The 14,849-nt window shown below is 33.2% G+C and overlaps 1 protein-coding gene across 1 annotated transcript; it reads left to right on the forward strand.

The window, feature by feature from the left end:
- The first annotated feature begins 5,608 nt into the window (after positions 1-5,608).
- Positions 5,609-10,852, forward strand: LOC122280096 (homeobox-leucine zipper protein MERISTEM L1-like). The gene is made up of 12 exons (XM_043091064.1): positions 5,609-6,324; positions 6,921-7,190; positions 7,287-7,404; positions 7,567-7,755; positions 7,856-8,296; positions 8,386-8,487; positions 8,623-8,823; positions 8,916-9,090; positions 9,197-9,468; positions 9,603-9,698; positions 9,837-10,221; positions 10,379-10,852. The coding sequence occupies exons 2-11, from the start codon at positions 6,964-6,966 to the stop codon at positions 10,200-10,202; spliced, it is 2,187 nt and encodes a 728-aa protein (XP_042946998.1). The 5' UTR covers positions 5,609-6,324; positions 6,921-6,963; the 3' UTR covers positions 10,203-10,221; positions 10,379-10,852.
- The last annotated feature ends 3,997 nt before the right edge of the window (positions 10,853-14,849 follow it).

A 14,849-nucleotide genomic window follows, 5' to 3' on the forward strand; every position in this document is an offset into this window, starting at 1 on the left:
AGATATTGAAATTTGAAGTGCAATGATTTAATATTAAAATTGGATAAGTTAACTGTAGTATATTATAGACTATATATATAATATATAATACACTATATTATATACTAGTTAAGTATATAATATATATTATATATATAGTCTAGTGCTATATACTATACTATATATAGTCTAGTATATATTATATAATATATATAGTATATATATACTCATTATATATTATATCTATAGTCATTACATATAATATATTATATAGTTAATATATATAGAATATATTATAGTATATAGTTAATATTATATATAGTTAATATACTATATATATTATTATATATTATATTATTATGATTTAATATTAAAATTCGATAAGCTAACTGCAGTATATTACATACTATATATAATATAATACACTATATTATATAATATATAATATATAATATATTATATAGTTAATATATTAATATTATATAGCTAATATATATAGTATATATTATAGTATATAGTTAATATTATACATAGTTAATATACTATATATATTATTATATATTATTTATAATAATAGAGTATATTTCTTTCACATACGTTCGAACGCTAAATTTTAACGTTTGAAAGTTACTTTTTCACGTTTGAACGTATATGCAGATATGTTCAAATATTAAAAAATGCAGGAAAGTTGCCACTCATTTTTAAATAACATTCAAACGTTAAATTTTAACGTTCGAACGTTACTTTTTAAACATTCAAACATATATGCATATACGTTTGAACGTGAAAAAATGCAAAAAAATTTTCACTCATTTTTAAATAATATTCGAACATTAAAATTTAACATTCGAACGTTACTTTTTAAATGTTCGAACGTATATGCATATACGTTCGAACGTGAAAAAATGCTAGAAATTTCTCACTCATTTTTAAATAGCGTTCGAACGTTAAAATTTAACATTCGAATGTTACTTTTTAAACGTTCGAACGTATATGCATATACGTTCAAACGTGAAAAAATACGAAAAATTTCCAACTCATTTTTAAATAACGTTCGAACGTTAAAATTTAACATTCGAATGTTACTTTTTAAATGTTCGAACGTTACTTTTTAAACTTTCGAACGTCATATCAAATCAGAGTAATTTTAATGAATAAACGCACGGGAGGAAGCAGAATCATTTCTTCTACTTCTTCCATGCGTGAAAGAGAGAGTGAGAGTGAGAGAGGGTTGTGGGTTAGAGAGAAAGTGTGTGTGTTAGAGTGAGAGATGGTTAGAGAGAGAGAGTAGAGTGAGAGAGGATTAATATTTTTGCTCTCTCCATTGATTTTAGTAAGGAAAAACTCTTTTTTCCTTTAAATGTTTTGCAATTTTATGATATTTATTTTATGTTTATATATATATATATATATATGTCTTTAACTAACTAATGTTGTGATTTCTTTGAAGGATTGGTTGTTGTAACTTGTTCAAAACTTTTGATTTGTAAGAGGATATTGTGAGTGATAGGTATATTTCTAAACTTTATTAAGATATTTATATATTTTGTTGTGCTTTTGTTGTGGATAATGATGAATATTTTGATGTGTATAATGTGAGTTGATTGTGGATTTTGAAGGATTAGATATGGGTATAATATTGTAAGTTGAGTAGTGAATTTTGATTGTATATATTGTGAATATATTTTGAATTGGATATTATTGATGAATTATAAGGAATTGAATTGTTTATGTTGATGAATTAAAAGCAAATCTTTGTGATATGGATTATATAATATGATGAATTAAAATGAAAAATTGTGTTGTGTGCATGCTTATTCTTAAAATGAAAATATAAATATTTGTGTATATTTATAGATTAAAATGATTATATTTTACAATTGTGTATGTGAATTTGAAGCATATGTTGTGATTATTTTTTTGTAACTATGTTTTGGTATTTATGAATTAGTTATTATTGTGCATATGTATATGTGATTTGTGAATTAGTTTAGCCTATGGGAAATATGTTTATATATTGTGAATTTGTGTATTACAGTATTTATTAAAATTGTTGGGAATATGTAAAATATTGTAAATTTAGTTGTGAATATGTTTATATATTGTGGAAATATATGATATTATTTTGAATAAATTTGTGAACTTTTATTGAATATGTTGAGAATAATTTATTAAATTATGCAACATGTCATTAATTTAATTTTTATTTGTATTTATTTTAAATGTTACTTATTTTGCAGCATTTGTTTTATCAAATGAGTATATGAGATCAAGACAACAAGAGTTGGAGTCTCTCTTAGAGTAACAGTCTGATTTAGATATGCGTTTGCAGAAGCAAAATAGAGACTAGGAGGAAAGAATGTGCAGTGAAGTTTAAGAACAAGTATAGAGGGAGATGAGAGTCCAGATAGGGCGTGTTATGTCACTATAGTAGAATCGCGGTGGGCGAGGAAAGAAGAAGAAATGAAATCAATTCAGTTTTCTCATTGTATAGAATTTTTAATATCTAATTTTACAACTATATAAAACATTGTTAGTTGTTAATTTGATGGTGTAATATGATGATACAATTTGTATATTTTTTAATTTTATGAAAATAGTGTTTTTGATCTATACATTCGAATGTATATAACAAACGTTCGAATGTTGGTTCATGTTAGAACTTTGAATGTAATTACACAAAATTATAAAATAACGTTCGAATGTATGACCCAATGTTTGAACATATTCACTCTCAAAACGAACACAACGTTCGAATGTTTAAAGGATTTACGTTCGAATGTTTTGTTTGATGTTCTAACGTAAATATGATACGTTCGAACTATAACCAACGAACGTCAAATTTTCTCATTCGAATGTTAATCATTCGGGTTAACGTTCGAACTCTCTGTTGGACGTTCGAACGTTATATTTTGTGACAGATTTCAACTGTCACAAAAAATCTTACGTTCGAACATGACATCAAACGGAAGACCTCTAACCGTCACTAAAAATGTTTTTTGTGACGGTTGAATAGTAAACTGTCACCAATTATTTTCTGTAACGCACATTAGGTGACGGTAGTCGTGACGATTTCGAACCGTCACCAAATGTCTTTAGTGATATTTTGGTCATTTTTTGTAACGGTTTTCTCTGTCACAAAAGACCAATTGTATTGTAGTGTTGCTATCCAATGCTTCTTGCATGTTGCATTAGGATGTCGGAGAACTATATTTATAATTGATAGTATGAAAAAAAATTAATAAAAAAAAATCTCTGAGTTTATTTAGAAGAGGAACCTTACAAAGACAGTATTGATTCTTATCAAAGAAGGTAATTTTTTTTTTTTTTTTAATTTCCCCTGAGAATTACTTTTTATTCAAAATGTTGTTTGATTGTATCCATTGTTTGTTTTCTACTCTGATATATATAAGATATTTGCTCACATCACACTCACATATCAGTCATTGCTATGGCTAGTCTTAATATTTCCAAATTGAAATCTTTATTGTAATATCTTTATAATCGTGTTCACAATCTACAATAAATTGTTATAAAAGTTTAAATTTGGCATCCAATGATAACATGCAAACACCATCATATATATATATATATATATATATATATATATACTAGGGAACGGCCCTAAGTGCGTTAGCCCGGGGGTACACCTAACATAATGATGTAAATTTTAAAAAACAAAAAACAAAAAAGTCTGTAACTTATTTGTCTAGAAAAAGAAAATACAAGGTTAAAGAAAGATAAAAAATTAAGATAAAAAAATCTAAACTTCAGCAAAGTATGAGCATTGGTCTGCATTCATATTGGATTATCTATTTACTCTCTATATAATAATAAAATATTATTAATTTAATATTTTTTTAATTTTTGTTTTTATCACATTTTATATTTTTACTAATTAGAATATTAAAAATAATTATATTCTAATCAAATTAATAATTAATATTATATATTAAGTGTTTTAAGTATTTTATTAGTTAAATTTACTTAAAGTTAAATTTTACAATGAGAATGCTCTAAAGCGTTTATGTTTTAAAGAGTAAAGTCATTTTAATTTTTTTATTTAAAAAATTAAAATAAAAAGAAAGGAAAATGAGTACATTGTCAGAACAAAAAGGAAATTAAAAAAAGATGTCAATTCATGTGTGTCGTGAGGCTATTAAGGGCCTCTTGGTAAAACAAAATCCTTCATTAAATCCTACAAGGGAGGTATACATCAAATAGTCAAGGGTCTTAAGGACTTTTGGCAAAATAAAATCCTTCATTAAATTCTACAAGTGAGCTACATGTCAAATGGTTATGGATCTTAAGGGTCTTTTGTTAAAACATAAATTAATGGACTTAAAAGAAAAACAAGAGTAGTTAACGGAAAAATAACAAAAGTTACTATTTACCATTAGATAGCTACTTATTATAATAGAATATATATATATCCATATTACGGGTCAGAGAGTACTACCTAATAATTAACCAATGGGGTGACATATATTCTAGCTATAGAGGCTGTTTCTCTTAACAAAGAATTGAATCAATTGATAGACATTGTTTCAACCCCAACTTGTATTTCTGCTAATGTATTGGCTGAAAGCCATAACTGTTATTGATGTTATGAATGCACATGTTTCCAATTTTTTTTTTTTTAATTAAGAATTGAAAAGAAATTGAATGACATAACATATGGTTCTTTATTTTCTTTAATTGAATAAAAAACTAAAAGATGAAAAAGTATTTTGTATAAATATGTGATTATGCATAAAATATTACTTTTACCATGTATTTATGATTTAATGGTCTTTATCTTCTTTAGATTTGAGGCAAAAATTATCAACAATTGAAGTTAAATACATAAATTATATATTAATTGAAATTATTTATCTTCATATTATATTTTTTTTATTAAAACTAGTCAATAATTTATATTTTATAATATTCTATACACGATATTAAATGCTTGAAATACATTATATATAATTTTTAATATTTTTGAAAATAACCTATTCAAAATTATCATGAATTGCACAATTCACTAAATCAGTCATCATCCGATTTTGAACCCGATTTCAATTTTTCGACCCAAAGTTTAATCTATAAAATCAAGGAAAATATCTTATTTTAAATTTTGTCAAACAAGTGAATATATTATATTTTGAGTTAATTTTATATATGATTTACAATAATAATAATAGGGACTTTGCTAGATACAGTCGGTAAATGCAGTCGACGTGCAGTCGGCTGTACGGAATGAATAAAAAAAAATTATAAAAAAATTATTTTATATTCAGGGGGACCTACATGAATAAAAAAAAGTTATAAAAATAATTTTTTTTCATGTAAGCCCCATATTAATTCACTTTTTCCTCTACAACTACACACCGACTATATTTTCCAACTGTAAAAAATATTTCTCATAATAATAATAATAGTAAAGAAGGATTATATATCGTCGTTACTTTAAAAAACTGGCAGTATCGAGTTTGAAAACCGTAATTTCACCGCTTACTTCGGGCTCTCTCTCTCTCTCTCTCTGTGTGTGGCAATTACGCCACCCTCCCTCCATAAATGCTATTGCATCCTCTCGAGACGCTGTGCATGCATTAATTCCATGCTGCCGAATCCTCTCCCACCTGTTTCCCTTTCTTCTTCCATTCTCTCACCTGCTTCAAGGCACTCTCGCTCTCTCTCTCTCTCTCTCGATTTAATCTGCTCGTTGCCCTTGTCCGTTTCTTTCCTTCCGTGCCTATTAGTACCGATTACTTCATGCCCCCTTAAAACCATTGAAAACGAATCTGGCCCTTCTCCCATCGTTCTTTCCTCGCAACTTCTAAAGGTTTTGTGCTTCAAGCACATAAAAACAAATATCGCATATATTTGTTGTATCTCTAAACATTTTCCGTTACTTTTAACATAGGAGGGAGGTAGAGAGAGAGTGAGCGGCATGCTTGGCTGGGTTCACCGCGATCTTAGTATGCGTTATAACTTTAGTTTTTAGTGTTTGAAATTGGAGTGTCAAAGACCTCCTGAGGGTGTCAACTCTTTCCTGGCAGGACTTTCGGTTCAAAATATTCTTTTGGCACGTAAGACCACAAAGGTTGAAGACTTTAGGAAGCCCACAGCCGTAGTCATTTTAGTCCTTCTGCAACATGTACTATTCCTATCAGATTTGCTAAAACAGTGCCAGTTACTCTATTAAATGCAAGAAACCAAACCCAACCTCCAGACAGAGAGAGAGATCAGTGTAGAACTAGAGAGATATGCTAGCCGGAAAATGCCTCCCGTGAATTACTTAGAGGGAACATAAAAGCTAGCTGCTGAGCTTCTGCATCTTTGTGGCGAAGGAGAAATCAGGTGAGGGTTTTTCTTTTTTCTTGTTTTTATTTTCAAGAAAAATCCTTTATCTTTTCATTCGCACATGAGATGATCAAGATCTTTCCCAGGACTGCTTAAAATTAAGTGTATTTGTATATACGTTCTTGCTTGTTTAGTATTTCTCACGTACGGATGAGCGAGGGATTATATATCAGCTAGAAAAACTTGGCACCAACCAGATTAGCAGCAATATCTAACGTCTAAGGATATTAATTAATATTATCTCTAAGAGACATTTCTCTTTATGGAAATAGCTGAGCGAATATTAAAGAGAATTTTCATATATGGTTTGCAAGTTTACTTGCTTGCCTTGTACGTGCATGTATATTTTGACAGTGGGACACAGATTCGCTTGTCGACCTAAATTTATTTACCATATATTATTCACATATTTTATTCGTAGTTTTCTCTCGCCCGGGGGGTTGGGAATAAGCTAGGGTGGTGACCGTATATTGATCCTTTTCACTGTTCTAGAAATTTACTTTGTTGTATAAACTCAGCGCTGATCAACTGCACTCACATAATCTTCTAGTTCTCATGAGTCCTTAAATCGATCGCTTCTATTTCCCTTTCAGATCAAAAGCACACAGTCCAAGTCGATCGTAGAGAGTTGTAGAAATGTTTCAGCCAAACATTTTCGATGCTCACCATCACATGCTAGATATGACCCCTAATTCCCCCGAAAATGAATTTGGAAAGATCATTAGAGAAGACGATTTCGAGGCTAGATCAGGCGCCGAAACCATTTTGGAAGCTCCCTCCGGAGAAGAGCAAGACCCCAATCAACGCTCCAAAAGGAAGCGCTACCATCGCCATACCCAGAGTCAAATCCATGAAATGGAAGCGTAAGCGTTCTAGCGCACTATTACATGAAGAGGTCGAGATGTCCACTTTTGCTAGCTCTTTGATATTTTTTTAGTGGTTTTAACTTTGTTTCTTAGATTCTTCAAGGAGTGCCCTCACCCAGATGACAAGCAAAGGAAAGAACTGGGCCGTCAGCTAGGGCTAGAGCCTCTACAAGTCAAATTTTGGTTCCAAAATAAGCGAACGCAAATGAAGGTAGGAACGCCTTATACACATAGAAATATAATGTAGTTCAGACGATCAATATATATATACGTACTGTACATTCCGAAAACATCTGTACTTCAAAATGTTCATTTGTCCTGTCTTTCGTAATGTTGCTTCTGTGCTATAACTGAAATTTCTTCCATCATATAGGCCCAACATGAGCGCCATGAGAATGCAGTTTTGAAGGCAGAGAACGAAAAGCTTTGTGCAGAGAACATGAGGTACAAGGAAGCCCTGGGGAATGCATCTTGCCCCAACTGTGGAGGTCCAGCAGCTCTTGGTGAGATGTCTTTCGACGAGCAGCATTTGAGGATCGAGAATGTTCGTTTAAGAGAAGAGGTGATGGAAATGATTATGCCTTTAGCAATATTCTGTTATTGTTGCAGTAGATTACGGAATAGTATTGTGATTTTCAATGCTGCATGTTTTCGTGTCACAGATTGATAGGCTATCTGGGATTGCGGCCAAATATGTTGGCAAGCCTTTGTCTTCGTATTCTCAGCTTCCGACTCGTGTGCCTTCCCGCTCCCTTGATCTTGGGGCTGGGAACTTTGGGGCACAGTCAGGATTTGTAGGGGAGATGTATGGAGGGTCGAATGATCTCCTCAGGTCAATTTCAGGGCCTACAGAGGCTGATAAGCCAATGATTGTTGAGCTCGCGGTGGCAGCCATGGAAGAACTGATAAGGATGGCTCAGGGTGGAGAGCCTTTATGGTTTGCATGTGACAACTCTGCTGAGATACTGAATGAAGAGGAATACTTGAGGACTTTCCCTAGGGGTATAGGCCCCAAACCATTGGGGTTAAAATCAGAAGCTTCAAGGGAATCTGTGGTAGTTATTATGAATCACATCAACCTTGTTGAGATTCTGATGGACGTGGTAGGTACTTCTCCTATATATTGATATGATTATCCGCTTAATATGTATATACTTAAAATCATTCTTCAACTAATTAATGCCGTTTTCAGAAACGATGGTCAAGTGTGTTTTGTGGTATTGTTTCAAGAGCAATGACTTTAGATGTCCTATCAACCGGAGTCGCAGGGAACTATAATGGAGCCTTGCAAGTGGTATTCAAAGAGTCTTTCTACTCTTTAAATTTGTTGAGGATATGAATCTAACTAGCTTTCCATGGCAAGAACATGAGATAGTTCTTGTGCAGGAAAATCCAACATGTGGGTCTAACTTTGTTCTTCAATCTGCAGATGACAGCTGAGTTCCAAGTCCCTTCACCGCTAGTTCCAACTCGTGAAAATTACTTTGTAAGGTATTGTAAACAGCATGTCGATGGGATTTGGGCAGTGGTTGATGTTTCCTTGGACAATGTACGCCCTAGTTTGATTTCAAGGAGTCGACGAAGGCCATCTGGTTGTTTGATCCAAGAATTGCCAAATGGTTACTCAAAAGTACGTAATTAAAATTCTCCTTTAATTAAGTCAACCTTTTATATGTTAACTAATTTGGCCGATTAATCTGCCATACTTTCACTATTCCTTAGGTTGTATGGGTCGAACATGTAGAAGTAGATGACAGAGCTGTCCACAGTATGTACAGACCATTGCTGAATTCAGGTCTAGCTTTTGGAGCAAAACGTTGGGTGGCTACATTAGATCGTCAATGTGAACGTCTTGCAAGTTCAATGGCCAGTAACATTCCAGCAGGAGATCTATGTGGTATGAGTATTATTCCAATTGTTTTCCCTCTTGCTAAAGCTTATATATGTTCCAATTGAGGATACAGAAACTCTCTTTCTAATTCATCATCAACTGAAATGTTCAGTGATAACAAGCACAGAAGGGAGGAAGAGTATGTTGAAGCTCGCAGAAAGAATGGTAATGAGCTTTTGTACTGGTGTGGGTGCTTCTACTGCTCACGCATGGACAACATTATCAGCAACAGGTTCGGATGATGTAAGGGTTATGACCAGAAAGAGTATGGATGATCCAGGCAGGCCACCGGGTATTGTGCTAAGTGCTGCAACTTCCTTCTGGATTCCAGTTCCAGCAAAAAGGATTTTCGATTTCCTTCGCAATGAGAACTCTCGACGTGAGGTACAAAATGAATTAGTATTTAATCTAAGGAACTTGCAGCGTATAATATAGCGTTCTCATATTATATGGCCTTTTAAATCATTTTATTAAGGCAAAATTTAGACTTAGGTTCTAAAGGGTTTTGAGCTTTACAGTGGGATATCCTTTCGAATGGTGGCCTAGTTCAAGAAATGGCACACATAGCCAATGGTAGCAACCCAGGCAACTGTGTCTCTTTGCTGCGAGTAAACGTAAGTTTCAGCGTGTGCTCTACCAACATACACACACACACACACAAGTTCGTGCTTAATATAACTGAGTTTTTGTGATGGGAACTCTTATATATCTCATTATTTAAACAAAATGGTCTCTGTCAAATCGAACTGCAGAGTGCGAATTCAAGTCAGAGCAATATGCTGATACTACAAGAGAGTTGCACTGATTCTATCGGCTCATACGTAATTTATGCACCAGTTGATATCGTTGCAATGAATGTGGTTTTAAGCGGCGGGGATCCAGATTATGTTGCTCTTCTACCATCTGGTTTTGCTATACTACCTGATGGGCCTGGCCTCAATGGTGGGGGCATTCATGAGGTGGGATCTGGTGGCTCTCTATTGACAGTAGCATTTCAGATCTTAGTTGATTCAGTCCCATCGGCAAAACTCTCTCTCGGATCAGTGGCTACAGTAAACAGTCTTATAAAGTGCACGGTTGAAAGGATAAAGTCTGCAGTAATGTGTGAGAATTCATAATTCAGAAGACTTATTTATGGTGAGCGAAATCTTTGCACTCCGTTTTAAATTTGAATCATGCAGCGTATACCGATGAAAATCACAGAAAACTTAATACTCCGAATATGCTATCGTTAATTGCTATAGATCACAGAAAGGGCCTAACTTTCTTTTGCTCTCAATTATGATCAATGCAGCAAGAAGATTAAAGGAAGGGAAAATTCCAAAACAGAGCAAAGAAGTCAAGAACGCACCTTATAATATCCTTGCCTCGTGGTGTTTGTTAGGGGCAAAGAAAGCTAGAAAAGAGCAAATCACCACCCTGAAAGGGTAATAGGTTCGGGTATTGACTTCAGTTACCTTACGAAGACGAAAGTAAAACCAGACGTTGTTGTTGCCTGTAGTAGTAGTAGTAGTAGTGATCCCCATTGATCAGCTTTTGTTAATTTCCTGTTAGGTTGTTCTTGGAGTAGTTTTTATCTTAAAATTCCCAATCTTTTTCAAATTTTCGTGGTGTGTGTCTTGAAAAATGTATTAGTAGCTAGCTAGCTCAGTCCTTAACAAATATTGGTTTTTTCTTTCGTGTATTAGTATTTTTTAGAATGAATAAGTTCTTTGTTATCATGTGCAATTATCGTAATGTATCAGATGGGGTCTGAATTTGAGGACAATTTTTATTTTATTTTTTTAGAAGATGTACGGTACTGATCTCAATTTTATTGATAAAATCTCACTTATGATGGAAAAAATTAAGCTGTGGTTACTAAAAATGTGGATACAAAAATACCAAAACCAAGTTTTAAAGCAACAATTCAACCAAAACTAACCAGCAAAACCAAATTGTATTAAGAAAACAGTAGAGTTTAACAAATCAGTAGATCGATAGAATCATGTACTTTATCCTATATTCGCCCAAGACCTTTTTAGGAAGATGAGAAGTCAAAAAAAATATGTGACAGAAATATATACCATCAGCCCCTACTTTAGCTAGACAATCAGCTACAAAATTACATTCTTTGTTAAAATGCATGTCGAAGAGAAACTGATACAACTTGTTTAAAAAGAGAGGATGTCATCCCAAATACTGTAATACTTCCTTGGAGGATATTTTAAGTTCAAAAACTAGTGGACAATAATGGCTAAATCTTATTCAAATATGACTCCCGAAACTTCCAACTGTAGATATATAATAAGCTTAACCTTTCCTTAGAGTCATTTGAGTCATTAGTTTTGCATATATATTAGTATCATTTTCCAAATGAGGTGAGAAAACAAAAATCATATCACTTGATCTGAGTACCCCTCCACATCCTGTCCTAACAGGACCTTCAAAAGCATAACCATCTACAATAAATTTTAGAACTCAGGGCGGATGCTGCCAACAAATTAAAATAGGTATTTTAACCCTCACTTTGATAGAGTTTAACCCCAATGCTTGTAAAGAAAGGAGACTAATAGACGACAGAAGCTGAAATAGCATTATTAACATATTCAATATTGTGGTGGGTAGTACTACTCAAACTCAAGGTTGAATTTTTTAGTTTTAAGAAGTAGAGGTGCTATCTCCACCCCCCACCCCCCCCCCCCCCCCCCCCCCCCCCCCCCCTCGGCCTTGCATGGGTGGGGGGTTGGGTTTTTCCACCCCAATACTAGCACCCGATGTGTTGGGGCAGGGTATCTTGTCCGGCCTGCGGGGACGAACATCCCATTGGTCCCCCCCAACCCAAATGAGTCATTGCCTCAGAATCTGAGAAACAGTTGAAATGGAACCAAAATGGCTTAGAACCAAGTTCTTAGTTATTATAATAATAAAAAAAAAATACATTATACAAATTAAAAGAAAATGAAGTGCTAATACATACTACTACCTAATAAATTAATAATAATAACTAAGCTATTACAAAATTAAGAGAAAATATTTATAAAATTATAAACAGATCTAAGAGACATTGAATCAATATTACAAAAAACTAAATGAATCATTGAATACAACTGAACAAAGTGAGTTGTTTGACATTTGGGGCAGCCCAGGCGGGTGGCCAAGGGTGGAAAGACATGTAATTAGTGTTGTCTGCTATAAGATCATAAAATCTGAAATATTAACAGCTTAATAGGAAAATAAATTAGAATAATAAACAAGAAAAAAAATTAAAATTACAAACATATATCAGAAAAACAAAATGAAAAACTAAAATCTGACTAATTAAGATGAGATGGAAAAATCAAGGTGAGAATAGATCATTTGAATTTTGGTCCTTGGACTTGGGATTAGTACTGACACATTGAGGCTTGAGTTGTACATATGACACTAAGATTGCAAAAGCTTAAAAAATATAAGAAAAATAATTAGATACAAAAAATTATATAAATACAGAAAATAATTAAGGGAACAATACAAATTGTACAAATCTATGGCAAATGACAATGGTGGGTCCAATACCACGAAGTCATACTACAGTGAAGATAGACGTTATTTCATGTATTGCAACAACAATTAAATTTAAAATTAATACCGATAAAATTAATATAAATAAATTAAAATAATAAAATGAAATCAACGATTACCAGATTCAGGTTGATTCAAGCTGATCACTACCTTCCTCGTTGTCGGTCTCCTTAGAGTCAATAACATTCGAAATATGAATTTCCTTTCCTATTATCCAATTCTGCATGCCAATCAATGCCTCCACAGTGATAATGGATAATGAATTCCGGAATAGATCTAATATGCTCCCTCCAATACTAAAACCTGACTATGAGGCAATGGTGGTAATAGGGATGGCCAAAATATTGTACGTGGGCTATCCCTCCAAGTATGTGATATTTCACGGCATTGGTCTTTTACCATACTAATATATCAAATTCCGATATATATGTGAGAAGATACCTAGTCAAATATTGCCTACCTCCGACTTTACCTCTGTAGATTGATGGACTAGTAAAGGGTTCTGTGAGAGGTTCTCAATCCACGCTAACCTAAGTGGTGGGGTAGGAGTAGGTCTAGGTGCATTACGACCCTTGATCACAGTAAACTCATCAACTAATTTAACAATAATTTCTCTAACCATTTCACCAATAAGCCCAATCTATTCCTTCCCGTGCGTAAGTCTCAAACCATATATCATGCCATCAATATTGATCTAGTGGTCAAGTGCAACAATCACGTACAACAAAATATTTAGCATACTCAAATCTCTCAAATACTTGTTATATTTGACCCTCATTATCAATATCATCTCTCACATCCTAATATGGTCACCCCTATATAGTTCATCAAATTCGTCTTTCACCTTACATATTTATATACAGAACTCATTGAATATAGGGTACAAAGAACCAGATAATCTCAATGTGACATCTTAGAAAAGTCTAAAAAATCTACAAAAGTAGCAACAACCTCCCAATTATCATCAATAGGCTTTTCTAATCCCTCCGTGCTTATCAAAATATTTTGTACATTGAACGTTTTCATCACCTAATAATTTAAAGATTGCCTTGTATTTTTGGACTGTTTTCAACATCAAGAAGATTGAGTTTTATCTTATAGGAATATTAGTACAAAGACTCTTATTGGATGTTATGCACGCATTCATTGCAACAATCTTTAATTTCTCTAATATAGTCAGAGAAGATTTGAATCAACTTTTTTACAACTTTTTATAAAATTGTAGATTTGAATCAACTTTTTTACAACTTTTTATAAAAATGTAGATCTTATACTCTTTTAGATGATACTGTAGAAATAACAAGATCTACATGCGGGATGGCATGTAGATCTTATACTCTTTTACAAAGAAATTACAAGGTACTGTAGAAATAATTTCTCTTCCCAGGTCACGTACCCTGAATTTTAGATGATAAAGCTGGATGTTGCTCATGATGCCGTGCATGCCATCCCGCACGGTTTACGAAGAAATGTTCATTGATTCTGTGACCACACCCTACGATAGGTATAAGTAGTTGTCATTGTAAATACTAAATATTAATGCAGCAAACACTTGTGCATGCAGCTAGCTAGCTTTTTTTAATATGGAACGTCGTTCTGAATTGCAGAAAGCCATTAATTTTGTAGAAGAAAATTAACTTGCCCCCGGCCTCCCCTCCCCCAAAAAGCAAAAGAGGTCATAACCTGTCAGCGAAACTAACGTTACTTTAGAAGAAAAGGCAGGCGGCCAGGGCGCGCGCAGTACTGGCTAGTTAGCTATCTAGATATGTATTTTGATAGCATGCATGCAGCGTTTTTAACCATGGATCCGAAGACAGAACGTACGAGATCAGAGCTAGCAAATATATATGCATTTATGGCTTTTGCCAGAGAATTCACTACTCGACCATATGCATTAATATGTAGTTTCGCAGGCATTTCTACTAATTTCTCAGCTGGCTAGCTGAGCGCTGCATCATTTGTTTCTTGTTCGTCATGATCATCTTCATTTCTTACTTTCTCATCTTCATTATCGATCTCTGGTAATGTGTCTCTTACACGAAAGGCAGAGATAATAGATATTGGTGGTTGAATATACCGCTGCGCTTTTATTGACTTCTTCAGAGAAATGAAGGCTTGGTCAGTTTTGCTTAACTTTTTATCAACGACATGAGGGATTGATGCTAAGTTCAGGATATACAAGCTAGCCATTTGAATTTTTATTTTTATTTTTTTTTTAAATA

This window comes from Carya illinoinensis, chromosome 10 (genome assembly GCF_018687715.1).
Source record: "Carya illinoinensis cultivar Pawnee chromosome 10, C.illinoinensisPawnee_v1, whole genome shotgun sequence".
NCBI classification, from domain to species: domain Eukaryota; kingdom Viridiplantae; phylum Streptophyta; class Magnoliopsida; order Fagales; family Juglandaceae; genus Carya; species Carya illinoinensis.

Bases quoted from the DNA above. Each gene is read 5' to 3' on its own strand.
- LOC122280096 (XM_043091064.1), top strand. From the start codon at position 6,964: ATGTTTCAGCCAAACATTTTCGATGCTCACCATCACATGCTAGATATG. The intron at 8,297-8,385 runs GTAGGTACTTCT...TGCCGTTTTCAG, and splicing joins TTGAGATTCTGATGGACGTG to AAACGATGGTCAAGTGTGTT. The intron at 8,824-8,915 runs GTACGTAATTAA...ACTATTCCTTAG, and splicing joins TGCCAAATGGTTACTCAAAA to GTTGTATGGGTCGAACATGT.